At 40.5% G+C, this 14,720-nt stretch overlaps 1 protein-coding gene across 1 annotated transcript in view; it reads left to right on the top strand.

Annotated features, from left to right (window-relative positions):
* Nucleotides 1–14,720, top strand: part of RFX4 (regulatory factor X4) — a 98,206-nt gene that overhangs the window by 28,470 nt on the left and 55,016 nt on the right. Inside the window, exon 4 of the mRNA XM_064155398.1 lies at nt 5,875–5,998. Coding sequence (XP_064011468.1) covers nt 5,875–5,998 — 124 coding nt within the window. The remainder of the gene's footprint in view (nt 1–5,874; nt 5,999–14,720) is intronic.

Genomic DNA, 14,720 nt, shown 5'->3' with positions numbered 1-14,720 from the left:
ATGGAGATCTTGGATGCCTTGCACAGTTCTAAAGAGACTTCCAATGTATATGTTTAATCTGCTTATTAGTACCCTAGACAGCATTTCTCGGTGAATGTCTTATTCTGACGGGACTCGAATGTAGGAAGCCTCTGATATAATTCAGAAGATCTGCTTAGCTTGTTTGCCACCCTTCCAGATGGTGATTTCTGGTTTGTTGTGATTGTTTATTACAGAACAAAAACTAGCCCTGAGAATTTTTTCTTACTCATGTTTGCTTCAAGGTATGATGAAGCCCACTTTTACTGACTGTGCTACTGAAACGAGATCCCTGTAATTTAACAGAGAAGAGGAAAAAAAAGGACAGAATGAGTTTGATGTTTGATTTGTTTCCCAACAATCTCCTTGAAAATTTAGTGAGAGGGGGAAAAAGAAGGGTAATTAAGAAGAGATGAAGAGAGGATGGGGAGAGGACAGCTTGTGAATTTGCTGTGCTATTAAAAAATGGACAACTGATGTTCACTGTGATTCATAGCAGTATTTTAGGCTGCACATCCCGTAATGTTACTTATACTTCTGATTGCCTCAGAGGTTTGATTGTTTTTGACCTTTCCCTGAACTGAGGTTTTTAATGCTGCTTTAGCTCTCCTAGTATTGTAACTGATCAAGCAGCTTTCAGGTTACTTGTATCTGTAAGAACAGAGTTCTGTGCAGAGAAGCCTCAAAGCACGATTACCTGAAAAAAAACCATACTTTTTAGCTTGTTTTAAGTCTTTTAAAGAAAGGCCTTTACTTCACCTGTAAGTACTTCTCCTAGTTTTCTGGATGAAAATAGAAGATTATTGGGAAAAAAAAGGTGGCCTTTTTACCAAAACATCAGCAAAATTGGTTTTCTGCTTCTGTCAGTCTCTTGGGAGGTTTAACTGAACAACAAGGAACTCATTCAGTGAATTTTACCTTTTCATGTCCAGTGAAATTCTGTAAAATGCACATAAAGAAATTAGGGTTCTTTTATTTTTAGTTGCTTTCTAAAGCTGAGCAGTTAAACTTTAGATTTTAAACCCCTCTGAGACCTGTGGGCTGATTTAGAGTAAGTTCCTGTAAGTATTCAGCGTTCTGCTTTGCAGAAACACATAGACACTTTCAGTGCAGATAAAGAGATGTGCAAATGTAAACCAAGGCATTTAGTTCTTCCAAGTTAAGAGAAGTGAATACAGAAAGGGAGTGAAAAATATTAGAGCAGTGAAATGTCATGGAGGTATTTTATTATTTTCTGTTATTTGCTCACACAATTTCAACACAACCGAAACAGGAGAATAAAGAACTATCTAGCTAAAATAAGATAGCAAGCAGGTCTTAACCAGTTCCAAAATCAGAACAGTGTTTATTTTGCAGCAGAGTCAGTTAAGAGTCTTTTCACACAGGAGCAAATAACGCAGTAGCCAAGAAGTCAGAGTCAATCAGAACATGCCAATGATACTGTTCCCAATAGAGAACCTGCAAATACTGTAAACAATCTTTTGCCAAATACTTCCTTGGTCATGAAGGTTAGTAAATCCCTAAACTCCTGGGATATTGAGCCCTGCTGGAATGCAGCATGCAGGCTAATGCTCATTCAGTAGTGTTTGCAATAGGAACCTAGAATTTTGATTCTGAAAAAAAGACTGCTTGCATCATCCCCTTTTCTCTCTTGATAGTGTATTGGCTTACTACCTGTCATCTGTTTTATTTTTCTTACTAATTTAAGTAGTACAGACATTCTGCCTTTTGAGTCCTTTCAGAGCATTTGCAATTTCCTACATTCACTTCTCCTCCTCCCCCAAAAAATACAAGAGCAGGATCAGCAAGCAATGAAATGTAAAAGCTTAATTGCTGCAGCTGGAGTCAAACTACATTATGTGATGGTCTCATTTATTAATAAATCTGTAGGTGAAAGTTTCCCACCACAGAATAGGTTTCTAGTGGTTTCCATATCCTCTTCAGCATGTGTATTGCAGCTTTGAACAAGTATTTTCTGGAGAATCTGCTAATGGGTTTGATATACTGAATAAAATTACAAGCTGCAACTAACTGTAAGCAAAACAAATGAAAGTAGTAAGCTGGAAAACCAGGCCCATGAGCATCAGCTTATGTGTACTGTGATGGCACACAGCAACCCACGGGTCAATAAGCTGCTGTGGTCAGCACCACACAATTGCAGCACTGAGCAATTCCTGTAGGTTTAGCCTTACCTGTTTGACAGCTTTGCCTATTCAGATCTCAAACCAAGTTTTTGTATGGACAAGGAGAAATGCCTACATTTACCTTATTGTTCCTTGAGTAAGCACGTGTTCTACCCTCTTACAGGGCTCTCTAGTCCAGACTCAAGTGGTGGAAATGGAAAGGTAAATTATTGACCAGATTTTGGGGTAAAGTACCTGACTGATCAAATGGAAGTACCAGAATTGTCTGCAGTGTCTGGTGTCTGCTGCGCTGGTCACATATTTACTGTTGGATGCATTTATAGATAATGAAGACAAGGGAGTGATGGAGAACGGAAGCAGAGGAAGTGTCAGTAGCAAAGGAAAAAAAAGGAGGGAAATAGTATGGAGAGTGAAGCAAGACATAAGGGAAATACATACATTCTGTCACATGGTTCATATTGCTATTACCTCTACTGCTTATTTCTTCTCTGACATCTCAATGAAAGCACTGAACAACATCAGTCCCAGAGGGATTTACCCTTAATGCCCACACCTCTTCAAAGGCAAAGTACATTGAATGCTAGAAATGCAAAGGAGGATGAAGTAGCTGAAGGTGCCAAGAGGCATGTCTGGATGTCTGTCAGCCTGGCTAAATATTCCTTTCCTGGAAACAGGAATGATGTTTTTGTTTCATTTCATTGGTGACAGAAAATGAAGTGAAAGGTCTGGCAAATGCAGCATTACTGCCAAATACATCATAACTGGGACACTATACGAGCTTGAATTTATACTCAATACCCAATATCCTGTGCTTGTCCTGTGTTCGTTATTATCTGTAAAGCTATAGCTTGCTAAACACTTGGATCTTAAAAGTTGATGATTATTTAATTGGTGAGCTGGTTGACCAAGTAGTAAGTGTGAAAATTTTCTTTACCTCATTTTGAGATGCATGTGTCTGCTTCTCCAAACAGAACTATTCAAACCACAGAGACCTTATTCCATGCAGTGGTGGCTTACAGTTCAGGTGTTCTGAATAACAACAACATTGTGAAGCTAAAGTAGAAAAAAAAACACTATTCTATTTTCTGCAGCATTTGTAAAAAGAAGTGAAAAAAAAAAAGAGGATGGTTAACATCAGTTGGTCTGTTGCCTCCATGTGTGAAACACAAGTCTATAATAACTATGACTACTACAGGCAAGGCTCTGCTATGGGATAATCTCATTTAATCTAGAAGTATGTAAGTGTATAAAGAGGGAAACAGTAATAGGGACAGATAAAATTGTAATTCCTGTGGAAGGATTAGGGGGTTTATTGCTGTATTGCAGTGGTACAAAAGGTCTCATTGTGAACTACTGGGTTTCATGTGGCTTTATTAGGACATTAAAAATGTTATATATATATATATATTATTTCTGATAATGATTTGTTAGGTAGAAGATTGAGTTCATTATCTTTCCACAATACTGTAAAATGAAGCTGAATTCAAAATATGATAAAGTTGTTAAATAAAAGGCAGGAAAATAAAAGATGTGGAGCAAGAAGGGGTTTTGATCATTAAAAAAAAAAAAGTTCAGGTATAATGGAGCATTGTTCAGTGTCAGACTAATGACTCTCTGTGAAAGAGAGGAGAAAAAGAGAAAAAATTCATCAGATATGAACAGAAATAATTAACTGCTTTTCTTTCTGTCCTGTCTTGGTCACGGAAGCTGACATTCCAATTAGCAGCTATAGTATACAAACGAACTCTCCAGGTTTTGAAAGGAGGTTTTGTTAAAGCGCCATGAATTTGAGGAAAGATGCCCTGATGATATTTCTGTAGAAACCGAGGAAGAATAGATTTTGCCCATACAAACTGCTCCCATTCATCTGCCCGGATATCTTATTAAAATAGTTTGCAGTCACAAATGGTCACGAGAACTGAAATGGAAGATGGGTAGGTCCTGGAAAAGGCCATGAAGGAGAGCAGCTAGACATCTGGAAGGTGCTCTGCAGCTCTCAAATGACAGGGGCTTATTTACTGTGGAATTTGAGCTTTTGGCAATATCTATTAATTTTTTAATACATTTATGATGAAATTGCACCTACCTTCTTCTAGCCAGCAAGGCAGACCTGCACACATACACAAACTTGTCATAGAAGTGACACCACAGACAACAAGAGTAATTATGGTTTAAAGTTCGGTGTGTATGTTGATAAGTGTATATTGAAATTTATTAGATCAACAATCATAAAAACATAGAATCATAGAATCAACCAGGTTGGAAGAGACCTCCAAGATCATCCAGTCCAACCTAGCACCCAGCCCTACCCAGTCAACCAGAGCATGGCACTAAGTGCCTCATCCAGGCTTTTCTTGAACACCTCCAAGGACAGTGACTCCACCACCTCCCTGGGCAGCCCATTCCAATGCCAATCACTCTCTCTGCTAACAACTTCCTCCTAACACCCAGCCTAGACTTCTCCCGGCACAACTTGAGACTGTGTCCCCTTGTTCTATTGCTGGTTGCCTGGGAGAAGAGGCCAGCCCCCACCTGGCAACAATCCCCCTTCAGGTAGTCATCATTTCAAATAAGTATTTATTCTAATTTATGGTTTTGTAATGAGTCCAGTTTCAGTTTAAAGGTGAAGCATTTGCCTGTGCATAGCTTTGAGGTATAATTTAAAATGTTGTAGTTGTTTGCTGTAGTTTGCAGGTGTAAAGGAATAACACTAATTTCTGCAGGGCAGGGTAGAATGTTATTTCATTATTTTATTCAGCTTTGTATTCAGATCATGCACTCTTTTTTTTTCACTTTGTCCCTGAACAAAAACAAAAAAAATATTATCCAGATATGATTTTGTGCACACTCTGGAGTATTTGCAAATAACTTTCCCTAGCCACATCTGCTTCCTCAAGGTAAGGCATTGCACAGCTGGACCAGACTGAAGAGAGTGTTGCAAATCAAAGGTGACCTTGTCCTGTAAAGTGAATGCTTATTGTTTTGTAGTTGTACAAACATTTGTTTAATGCAGGATGCTTTTAAGGTGTAACAGAATACTAGCCTAGTTTTTTCTAAAGATAACAATTTGGAGCATGACCAAAATCCAATATCTATCTGCTGGTCCCTACTTGCCTGAGAACTCATAGAATCATAGAATCAACCAGGTTGGAAGAGACCTCCAAGATCATCCAGTCCAACCTAGCACCCAGCCCTAACCAATCAACTAGACCATGGCACTAAGTGCCCCATCCAGTCCCTTCTTGAAGACTCCCAGGGACGGTGCCTCCACCAACTCCCTGGGCAGCCCATTCCAATGGGAAATCACTCTCTCTGGGAAGAACTTCTTCCTAATATCCAGCCTATACCTACCCTGGCACAACTTGAGACTGTCCCCCCTTGTTCTATTGCTGGTTGCCTGGGAGAAGAGGCCACCCCCCACCTGGCTACAATGCCCCTTCAGGTAGTTGTACACAGTAATAAGATTACCCCTGAGCCTCCTCTTCTCCATAGACTATGTTTATATATATATATATATATATATGAACCAAATGATGTATTTGGATGTTTTGAAAGTGAATTGGAAGGAGCATTTAGGAATAAAGCAGAGAAAATTCAGTAGACAAGCAGAAGCCAGAAGGTTTGGCCTCAAAGATGCATCTTTGCATACTATTTAACATACAGGACATCCAACATACTTGCAGTTCTCTCTGTTTGATATTTTCTTTCCAAGGCTGGAAGAGAACTATGAGATTGCAGAAGGTGTTTGCATTCCTCGAAGCGCTCTCTACATGCATTACTTGGACTTCTGTGAGAAAAATGACACTCAACCTGTCAATGCCGCCAGCTTTGGGAAGGTGAGTCTAAACAGCAGTGCGATGTCTTGAGCTGTCACCTGCTTCAGGTGAATTTGAGTTACTGAAAATAATTAAATCATCATTTACTCTTAGAGACAGAGGTATATCAATTAATCTCATATTTCACAGCATCACAGAAACATCCAGGTTGGAAAAGACCCCCAGAATCACCAAGTCCAACCCATAAGATTCACCTTAAACCATATCCCTAGGCATCACAACCAAACAACCCTTAAATACATCCAGGGTTCGTGACTCCACCACCTCTCCAGGCAATATTCAAGTTATTAGACAAAGTCTAAGACTTAAGTATTTGTGTGATTGGAATAACTTCTCATCACAACTAATCTCCAAAATACATGGAATTATTTTATTACTTCACTTCAGTCCGCAGCCTCACTGGCAGCCGTGTGGTATGTGATATCGGCAGCTTGGGTGTCAAATGCAAGCCACTGTAAACACATCTGCATTGTGACCTGCACTGCTTTAACAAATACGTATTTTAAATCATAGAAACCTTTGAATTCCTGAGCTTGTCTATGACAGTCTTGAAAGCATGATATCAGAATGCATGGTATCAGACCACACTGGCACATCTTGACGTACAATGCCTCCAGATGCAGAAGTCCAGAAGGCATCTGCTGGTGTTTGTATGGCACTGCAGGTACAGTCTACCACATTACCTTTGCACTGATTCCTTCTGCTTCCACATTCTAGGCCAGCCCTAATAAGATACTGTGGTTAACTCCAGACTCACGGTGGAGATGCACTCTTAGCTCAGAGGCAGCTGCACGTTGTCCAGATGTGAGCAGGAAAGCTCTTTTGCTATACATCACTTAACAGATGTTAATGGCTGGCTAGGATCACAGTATCACAGTATCATTAGGGTTGGAAGAGACCGATGTTACATAATCTCTGATTCTGTGATAGAGTTCACTCCTCAGGTGATGTTTTCCTCTTAGTGAAATCTGGCATGATATTTTTGTATCTTTTACATTTTTGCTTAAAACACAAATTTTACTAGAGGATGTGTTCACAGGCCTTTAAACCTTCCAGGCTGCAGGCAAAACAAACTGGAGAGTTCACAAGTGTGTTTGAAATGATTGCAAGCATGGATCTGATGCTGATTTTCCTGCAAGCTATTCTCTTCTCATGTTTTCAACATTTCTTCTATAGGAGAATGTTGAGCACTCAAAGAGGGGAAAATGTGTAATGAGTAGGTGAAGAAGAATAATGTATTTAATGAGGTGTAATTTGCTATAGTGCATCTTTATGTAAGCAGTTTAGCAAGGCAAGTCAAATGTACCATGCTATACATTGCTACGTTTGTTGTGTCTTAAGGACCTGGGCAGCTCAGCTGATTGTGTGTTAGGTTTCTGTTTACATGCACCGCTTAAGTGTGAATGAACTCATTTGTTGTATGTATTATGGCTACCAACATGTAAGTAATAATGGCAACATGTCATTTAGGAACAGTGAAAGCAGGAATAGGATTTCATGCAGGCTAACACATTTGGAACATGGGTAAAATTTGCATGCTGCTGCTTTTGCTACTATAATCCTTTTCTGAAAGTATTTAATCACAAGGCAAATGCACCAAGGGCTTCACTGTTTTTTAGCACATGGCAGTCTTGTTACAGTGCATATTACTCCATCCTCCTTCTTTCCTACCTCTCATACACACACTTGTTCATTGCAGGACAGATACACACTGAACCTAGCAGGACAGATACAGTGTTTTCCATCTAAAAATCATGGCATTCTCATGTTTTGTTGTTTTGTTTTGTTGTTGTTGTTTTTTTTTTTCCATGGGCTGTTGTCCAAATGTTTCCCACTTGGTTGCAGTAAAGTTCTGAAGCAGTTATCCATTAAATTTGTTTTCCCTTTTGGTGGAGAGGAAGCCATGGAAAATCATTCCAATATTTTCTCAAACTAGTGCTTCACGTGGCCATTACTTTTGGATCTGGGAACTGAGGCTTCTGCACAGGTCTGTCAAAAAACCTCAAGCAACCCTGACACAAATATTGAAGTGAAGCACCCACAGAACCTGGAGCAGACCTCAGTGAGTCTTTGCAACCTATTTTTGCTAAGAAAAGTACTGTGTAGTCATGAAGATATGCAAGGCAGACACCCTCTTTATTCAGTCAATAGTTTGCAGTTAGCTTCTCCTTAGGAGCAAGGTACATGGGTGAGGTTTTAGCCAGTAGAGTTGTTGTCATGCAACTTAAATACTGCATTTGCAATGTGCATTGCATAAATGCCTGGGATGCAGTGCAAGTGAAATAGGTGTTGTTTAAGGGGTTCTGTGTTCAGTTGCTGAAACAGAGACCTCAGACATGTTTGTCCTCCTTTGAAATCAAGAGTCCTGCAGCTGACATCATCTTCAGAGAAACTAATTAGTTGTTCAGTGAAGTTGTAGACAGTTCACTTTTCAATAGATCACATTGAAGTTATGATTCGCCTTTGGGCTTCATCCCTGTGGATAATGTTAAACACTTAGGGCTTTTCTTTACCAGACTGGTAGTTTTTAGAGAGACATGGAGTTCAGCACCTTAAAACAACCTGTAATAAGGAATGTCCTAATGTACTGTTACATACTCACTTATATCACAACTAACAGAACAGTGTTGATTTCACTTTTCGAGATATCACTGGGGACATACAAAACTTGCCTGAAAGTGATCTCTTCAGATGGAGGTTTTGCAGATAACACTTCAGCCTGCATGTACTTCTTAAGCCTGGTTTAAGTCAAAGATACCCACAGGAGAGCGTGGCAGGGAGAACAGACAAGTTGTTAATGAACAGCTCAAATAATGGATCTTGTTTCCTACTGTTTCTTATGTTCTCCAAATCCACAGTCTTACCTAAATCATATATAATGTTTCCCTGCAGCATGCTCAGTTATTTCCAGGTCCCAGTCACAACACCAAAGTCTTGCTTCTTTCATTTTTATCACACACCTGCTGCACCTTCTTTCTACATTATTTTTCAGATTACCTTATGTCTGTTTATTCACATGCCTCTTTTTCTCTCCTAATCCCACTAACACTTGCACTCATGGTTGTCCAGTCAACTGGGGCCAAATGAAAGCCTGAGCTTTATTCCCTGCCTTGTCCTCAGCATTAACATCAATATGCTCTTCCCAGTATCCATAAAGTGCTTTCTATTAAACCTGTAGGACATGGACTGGTCAGGTGTTTGATAATATTGGGTTAGAGAAACAAAAATTGGTCTGGGGAGTGGAGAGTTTAACAGGCATAGTAGTAGCTCACAGACTCTTTCCTGAGGAAATCAAACTAATAACAACAAAAGTAACAAGAAAGGAAGAGATCAAGAGGAAAGAACAGAATTACTGTGTGAATAAACATCTTTTAAAAACCAATATATACTCCTAAAATACCTAAATTACACCTAAAATAAAGAAGACTCTAATATGGGTATAATGTGATCTATTATGACAAAGGCAGCTGTAGCTTTAATATTTTCACCTAGATTTTAGTGCTTTGCTCACACAATTAAATGTGAAAATTATGAGCAGTTTTGTCTATGTTATCACTTGCCAATTTACTAACAGCTACACTTCCTATTTCTGTCACCACAGAATATTTTCTTACCTGCAAATGACAGACTCACACACTATTTTTTTAGCTATGTACCTCAACCAAAAAGTAACTAGAGTGGGTCCTGTATTTGCTGACTGCAGCTTAGCATCAGCAAGTGGAGACTCCAGCGTTAAGCTTCTGCTCTTATTGTGTGCAGCAAAATTTATGTTCAATGGGTTCATTTGAAAATGAAGCAGAATAAGTAATAGCATTCCATGCAACTAGTGAGAAGACAGGGAAGCAGAGTGAGGACAGGCAGATAGGTCTCACATGTTACAGGTGAGAAGAAGCTTTCTCACAGTGAAGATGTTTAGACAGTGGTTAGTCTCTAGGCAGAAGCAGAATCACTTTAAAAAGCGCCTGTGCTACAAATGGCTTGGGCTCTGCTCTGGGATCCTGTGGACTCAGATTGCAGTTTAAAAAGTTTCTGAGAGGAAGTTCTGCCCCTGCCTGCAGCAGGGAGAGCTGAGCAGGTTTATGCTTTTGGGTTTGGTTTTTTTTCTCTGAGCTACACGGTATGTGGTGGGTGAAGGCTCTGACTGTCACTGGGGTTAGCTGCAAAAACTAAACCATCCTGAGCTGGGGATTTCACTGAATCTAATAACAAGAGAAGTATTTTGAGCGTTTCCAAGCCCCTCAGTAACTATTGTGTGTGGCTGGGTGCCATAAGGCTTGGTGATGCTCTCTGTGCTGTAGCAGCAGGGTTGGCAGGTCTTTGAGCGTGTCTATTGCTGTTTCCAGCACTGATTTTCGTACTTCTTTCTTTTATGACCCTATACAAAACTTATTCTCTTAATCAAGCAGCTTGAAGATGTAATCTTCCTCATCCGCTTAGGTTTCCCCTGTCCTGCATGTCCTTAGATCACTGTTTTGAACGTACTGCGCAGTGCTAACTCACCTCCCAGGCACTGCGCTCTTTCTCAGGCAGAACGCTTAGTTTTCGCGGCGACCTCTTCTGCTTTCTCCTGTTCTTCCCACAACTCCCACATGCCCCCTGGAGGTTAAACATTTTCCTCCTTTTTTTTTTTTTTTTTTCCTTTTCAATTTTGGTGCTTTCCTGACAAGGTGTCTTTTGACGAGTGATAATAAATTAGTATTTGAAAAGCAACATGAAAGATGCTGACGCTCTGCAGAATGGTTCTGCCCCAGCCTGAGGTCCCTTTACATCCCTCTGGCAGCGTAAAGAGGTTTAACAACAGGTGGATGCTTAGACAAATTTTGTTTGCCCTGTGATGGTTTGGGTGTTCCCTGCCCCCCCCCACTTTAGAAATCGCCCAGACTAGTCTCAGCCGGCTCTGGGAATATAAATGAAGCTATTTATTTACAGCAGCACAATATACAAGCAGATCTTTACAGTTATATACAAAAATATACAAGGTAAAAGTAATACAGAAACACAACTCCCCTCCCAGAAACCTGAGTCCCCAGGAGGGGCTCTCAACCACCCCTGCACCTTCCCCCTGCCCCTCTCAACCTTACCCCAGTCCTAAAGAAGAATAAAGGTTCAGCCAAGAGGTTAATAAGCAAAGGTGAGTGGAAGGTGAGGTTAGGGGGATGCAGCTCAGTCAGAAGCCTAAGGCAGAGTGTGACAAAATGGTGAGAGTGTTATCTAATGTTTTCATTTCTTCTTCAGCAAGACTCTGAGGGAAGTAAACATCACCATTGTTTTCCTTTCACAGCCTATGATCTAGTTCTTGTCACCAAAACATTCTAGCTAGCCTCAAACTAGCACATGCCCCTTGCCTGGCTTTGCTGTGATGGAAAATTAGATTCCAATACATCTATTTCACAAAATGACGAAGGTTAAAGTCCACAATAGATTTGTATTATTTGTTAGGAAAGAGAAAATGTACATTTTTTGACCAGTATTTCCACTGTATTTCTGAAAAATGGACTGAGGCACAATTATAGCAGCAGAAAAGTGCCTTCTTCCCCTCCCCCCCCCCCCCCCCCCCCCCCCCCCCCCCGAGAGTAGTTTACTTTGCTCCAGGGAAGTAGAAGCTGTACCAGTCAGAGTACTCTTTTATCACTATGCACTGTCTCTATACCCATAAGTTCTGCCAGCAGCACTGCTTCTCCAAGCACGATTGCCATAAATAGGATTTACAGTTCCATGCTATCATACTATGTGTATTCAATATTTAAAAGAGGCAGACAAGTAGCCTTATTGAAACCTCTTTGATGCTAATGACACAGCAATGTGATTGCATTCTGTTTTGTCTCTGTACTGAAATGCACACATGTGGAAATTGCCTGTTATGCATAGGAGATACTTTTCCTGAAGATGTATTTTGGTTCCTTTACTCTCAACCTGCTTTTAAATAGCCTCAATAGTAACTGCTGTAACAAAGCCAAACATACCCTTAGTGCTCTCTTCTGAAAGACAAAAAGCATACTTGCTTTATTATGGGCAATTCTAGCCAAAATAGAAAAGAAAAATGGAACTGGGAGAAAAATCAGCCTAGAGCTGAGATGTGGTTTCTGTTAGTGTGTGGAAGGACTGTATTAACCTCTTGGTGCTGAGCAGTTCCTGCTGTTTCTTCAGCCCTCTTTAACAGCCAGGGCTCCTGACTGAAGGACAGGACTTTCCTTCCTGATTCAGAGTCTTCCAGGCCAACCTCCTCTGGCAAGGCCATAAGAATACAAGTGTCACAGAAGTAAACAGTCACACTGCTGTGGTGAATGGAGGTCCTACAGTGTAGTTTGAAAGGTCTTTGCCCCCTTGGCTCTTCTTCACTTACTCCTTGCATTGTCCCAGCTTGCTGATCACTGCCTTTTCCCCCTTGAGCTTGGAGAGCAAGAAAACCAGCAAGGACAGCTCAATTTCTTTGGAGTGGCTTTTCTCGAAGTTTTGTTCTCTAGCAAAGGGTTTTTTACTAGGTTTGGCTCTTCAGGCTTTCTGGCTTCTAGTGAGGTGTTCAGCCCAGAGTGGCCTCTGGGCTGCTTTACCTCATGCCATGTCAACATATCCCAGAGACTGTTTTTACTGCACAGGGTCTGCCAGAGTGCAGGGATCCTGGAACCCAGCCTTTTCCCACAGATATGCTGGGTGATGGCAGTAGGCATGCTGGCACCAGTACAGAGCAGGGGGAGGTGTGCAGGGTTTTAAATCTGCTTTGGCTTCAGCAAGTCAGCACTGGAAGTGGCTGCAGCTCAGCTAAGCATCTAAGTCAGAGCATTTGGTGTTTGCAGCTTTGTTGAGATGCAGTAATCTTTTTGATTGTGCCCTAGGCTGAATTCCATCTGGCCAGAGGAACTGCTGAATACTGTGGTACATGGATGAATTCAAGAAGTCTCATAAACTTCACTAAAGTGTCCAGCTTGGTTGGAGTTCCTCATGGAGTCTAATCTGAATAGCAGGCAGAATTGGGCACAGGAATTAGAGAACGTGCCAGGAGGCTTTTCTGACTTGCTTTGCAGTAACAGTTGAGCTGTGTCAGGGCTAGAAACGAGATCTTATCCTACAATTTGACCATGCCCATTCCCACAAAATTATGAAAGTGAGTGGAAAGAAATGGAAAACTTATTGAATCTAAACAGACAACACATCTAGAGTCAAGAGTACTGGACCCAAGCACTACAAGGGCATAGGCCACTCAAGAAAGCAAGCAGAGAGACAGCCATGCCTCTTCTCTTTCTCTTTGCACAGTTTGGTGGCTTTGAGGGATAGAAATTATGCTTCATAATGGACTCATTTGATGATACTCTTTTCTGTCAGTGGATGTTTTCTGGAGTAAAGCTTTCTTGACCTTTTCTTCAAAGTAATGTGGTGTTAAGCCAGCCCCAAGCCATCTCTGAGCCAAAAGGTAACTGTTAACACAGGTGTTAATAATAGACCATCTTAGGACAAGGTTTTCAAAGCACACTGAAGCAGATGGGGGAAACCCTAGAATGTTCCAGCTGGAACAATACCAGGGCAAACATGAATGAGCCAAAAAATCCCCTACTTACTATATATGATCAAGATTATCTGCATTGTTTGTATCTCACAGCAGTGAGAATAAGGAAAGCATAGCTGGATGGGAGTGCAGTTATGTAGTCTGCATCACTGGTTTCTTTCCTGCTGCCATGGGAAGGAGTTTGACTGAAACACTGTAATAGAATTCAGTAAATACACATAGGTCTTCTGTACTTGAATTCATAAAAGAAAACAATGTCTTCTAGATATGAGACTTGAGCTGAGATAGAGCTGGGCCTTGTTATGAAGGATTGCTATGAGAGGAAAGAAAATTTATTGTACTGTTTCTTGGAGTCTCTAGAATGTCACATAGCTAAGATCCTGGAGCCTCAAGTCCACTTCTCATTCTGGCGGAGTGAAAATGCTGAATTGCAACTTAATTTGATTTTATTTCATTATTCTGGGAAGTTCTAGAAGCACAGTTAGAATTATTTCAAACAGAAAGGAACAAGAGTCATGAGAATGAGATCCCTCTAGATCAGACACACTAACAAAATGAACGTGGCTTTTGAAAAGTAGCAATTGAAATTATTCCATGGAAAAGACTTTTAAAAGTCATCCTCTGCCTATTGCCCCTATAGCAAAGTCTAGTATTTTGACACACAGAGGGAGAAAAAAGTGACTTCAGACGTTTCCAGACATCTCTGTTTTTTTCCATCCTTGCTTGTTCACATAAGAAATTTTGTGAGGTGGTCTGTTGTCTGTTTTCCTTAATTTGTTTCAGCATCCTGTATCATAGAAGAAATAAGATGGAATAACTGAAACAAAGTTCACAGTTTGATAGTGAATGCAATGGTTAGTGATGAGTCACAGCATAGGGATGAAGACAGAATTGACAATACCATCCCCATTTTAAAGCTGGGGCTGGCTCTGCTTTTTTTTTGTTGGAATGTCACGGTGTAGGAGATGTGAGCAGAGATGCAGTGGCAGAAATGACAGCTAGCAGTAATTGGAACAAAGGAATGCACCTTTAGAGCCATTTGTGGGTAGCATAACAGTTCCTGCAGTTAGCCTGGTGTAAAATTAATAGATTGTACTGACTATAAGACAGATTTTACAAAGAAAGTGCATTTGTTTTTCTAGTCGTTGCTCAAGAAGTTTTCTATGTTCTGCATGGCTGCTGAAGTAACTCAGGAGAACCAAAAATACAAGTAATTAGATA

Source organism: Pogoniulus pusillus, chromosome 15 (genome assembly GCF_015220805.1).
Source record: "Pogoniulus pusillus isolate bPogPus1 chromosome 15, bPogPus1.pri, whole genome shotgun sequence".
NCBI lineage: Eukaryota > Metazoa > Chordata > Aves > Piciformes > Lybiidae > Pogoniulus > Pogoniulus pusillus.
The sequence above is the reverse complement of the archived record's forward strand: the minus strand, read 5'-3'. Positions and strand labels throughout refer to the sequence as shown.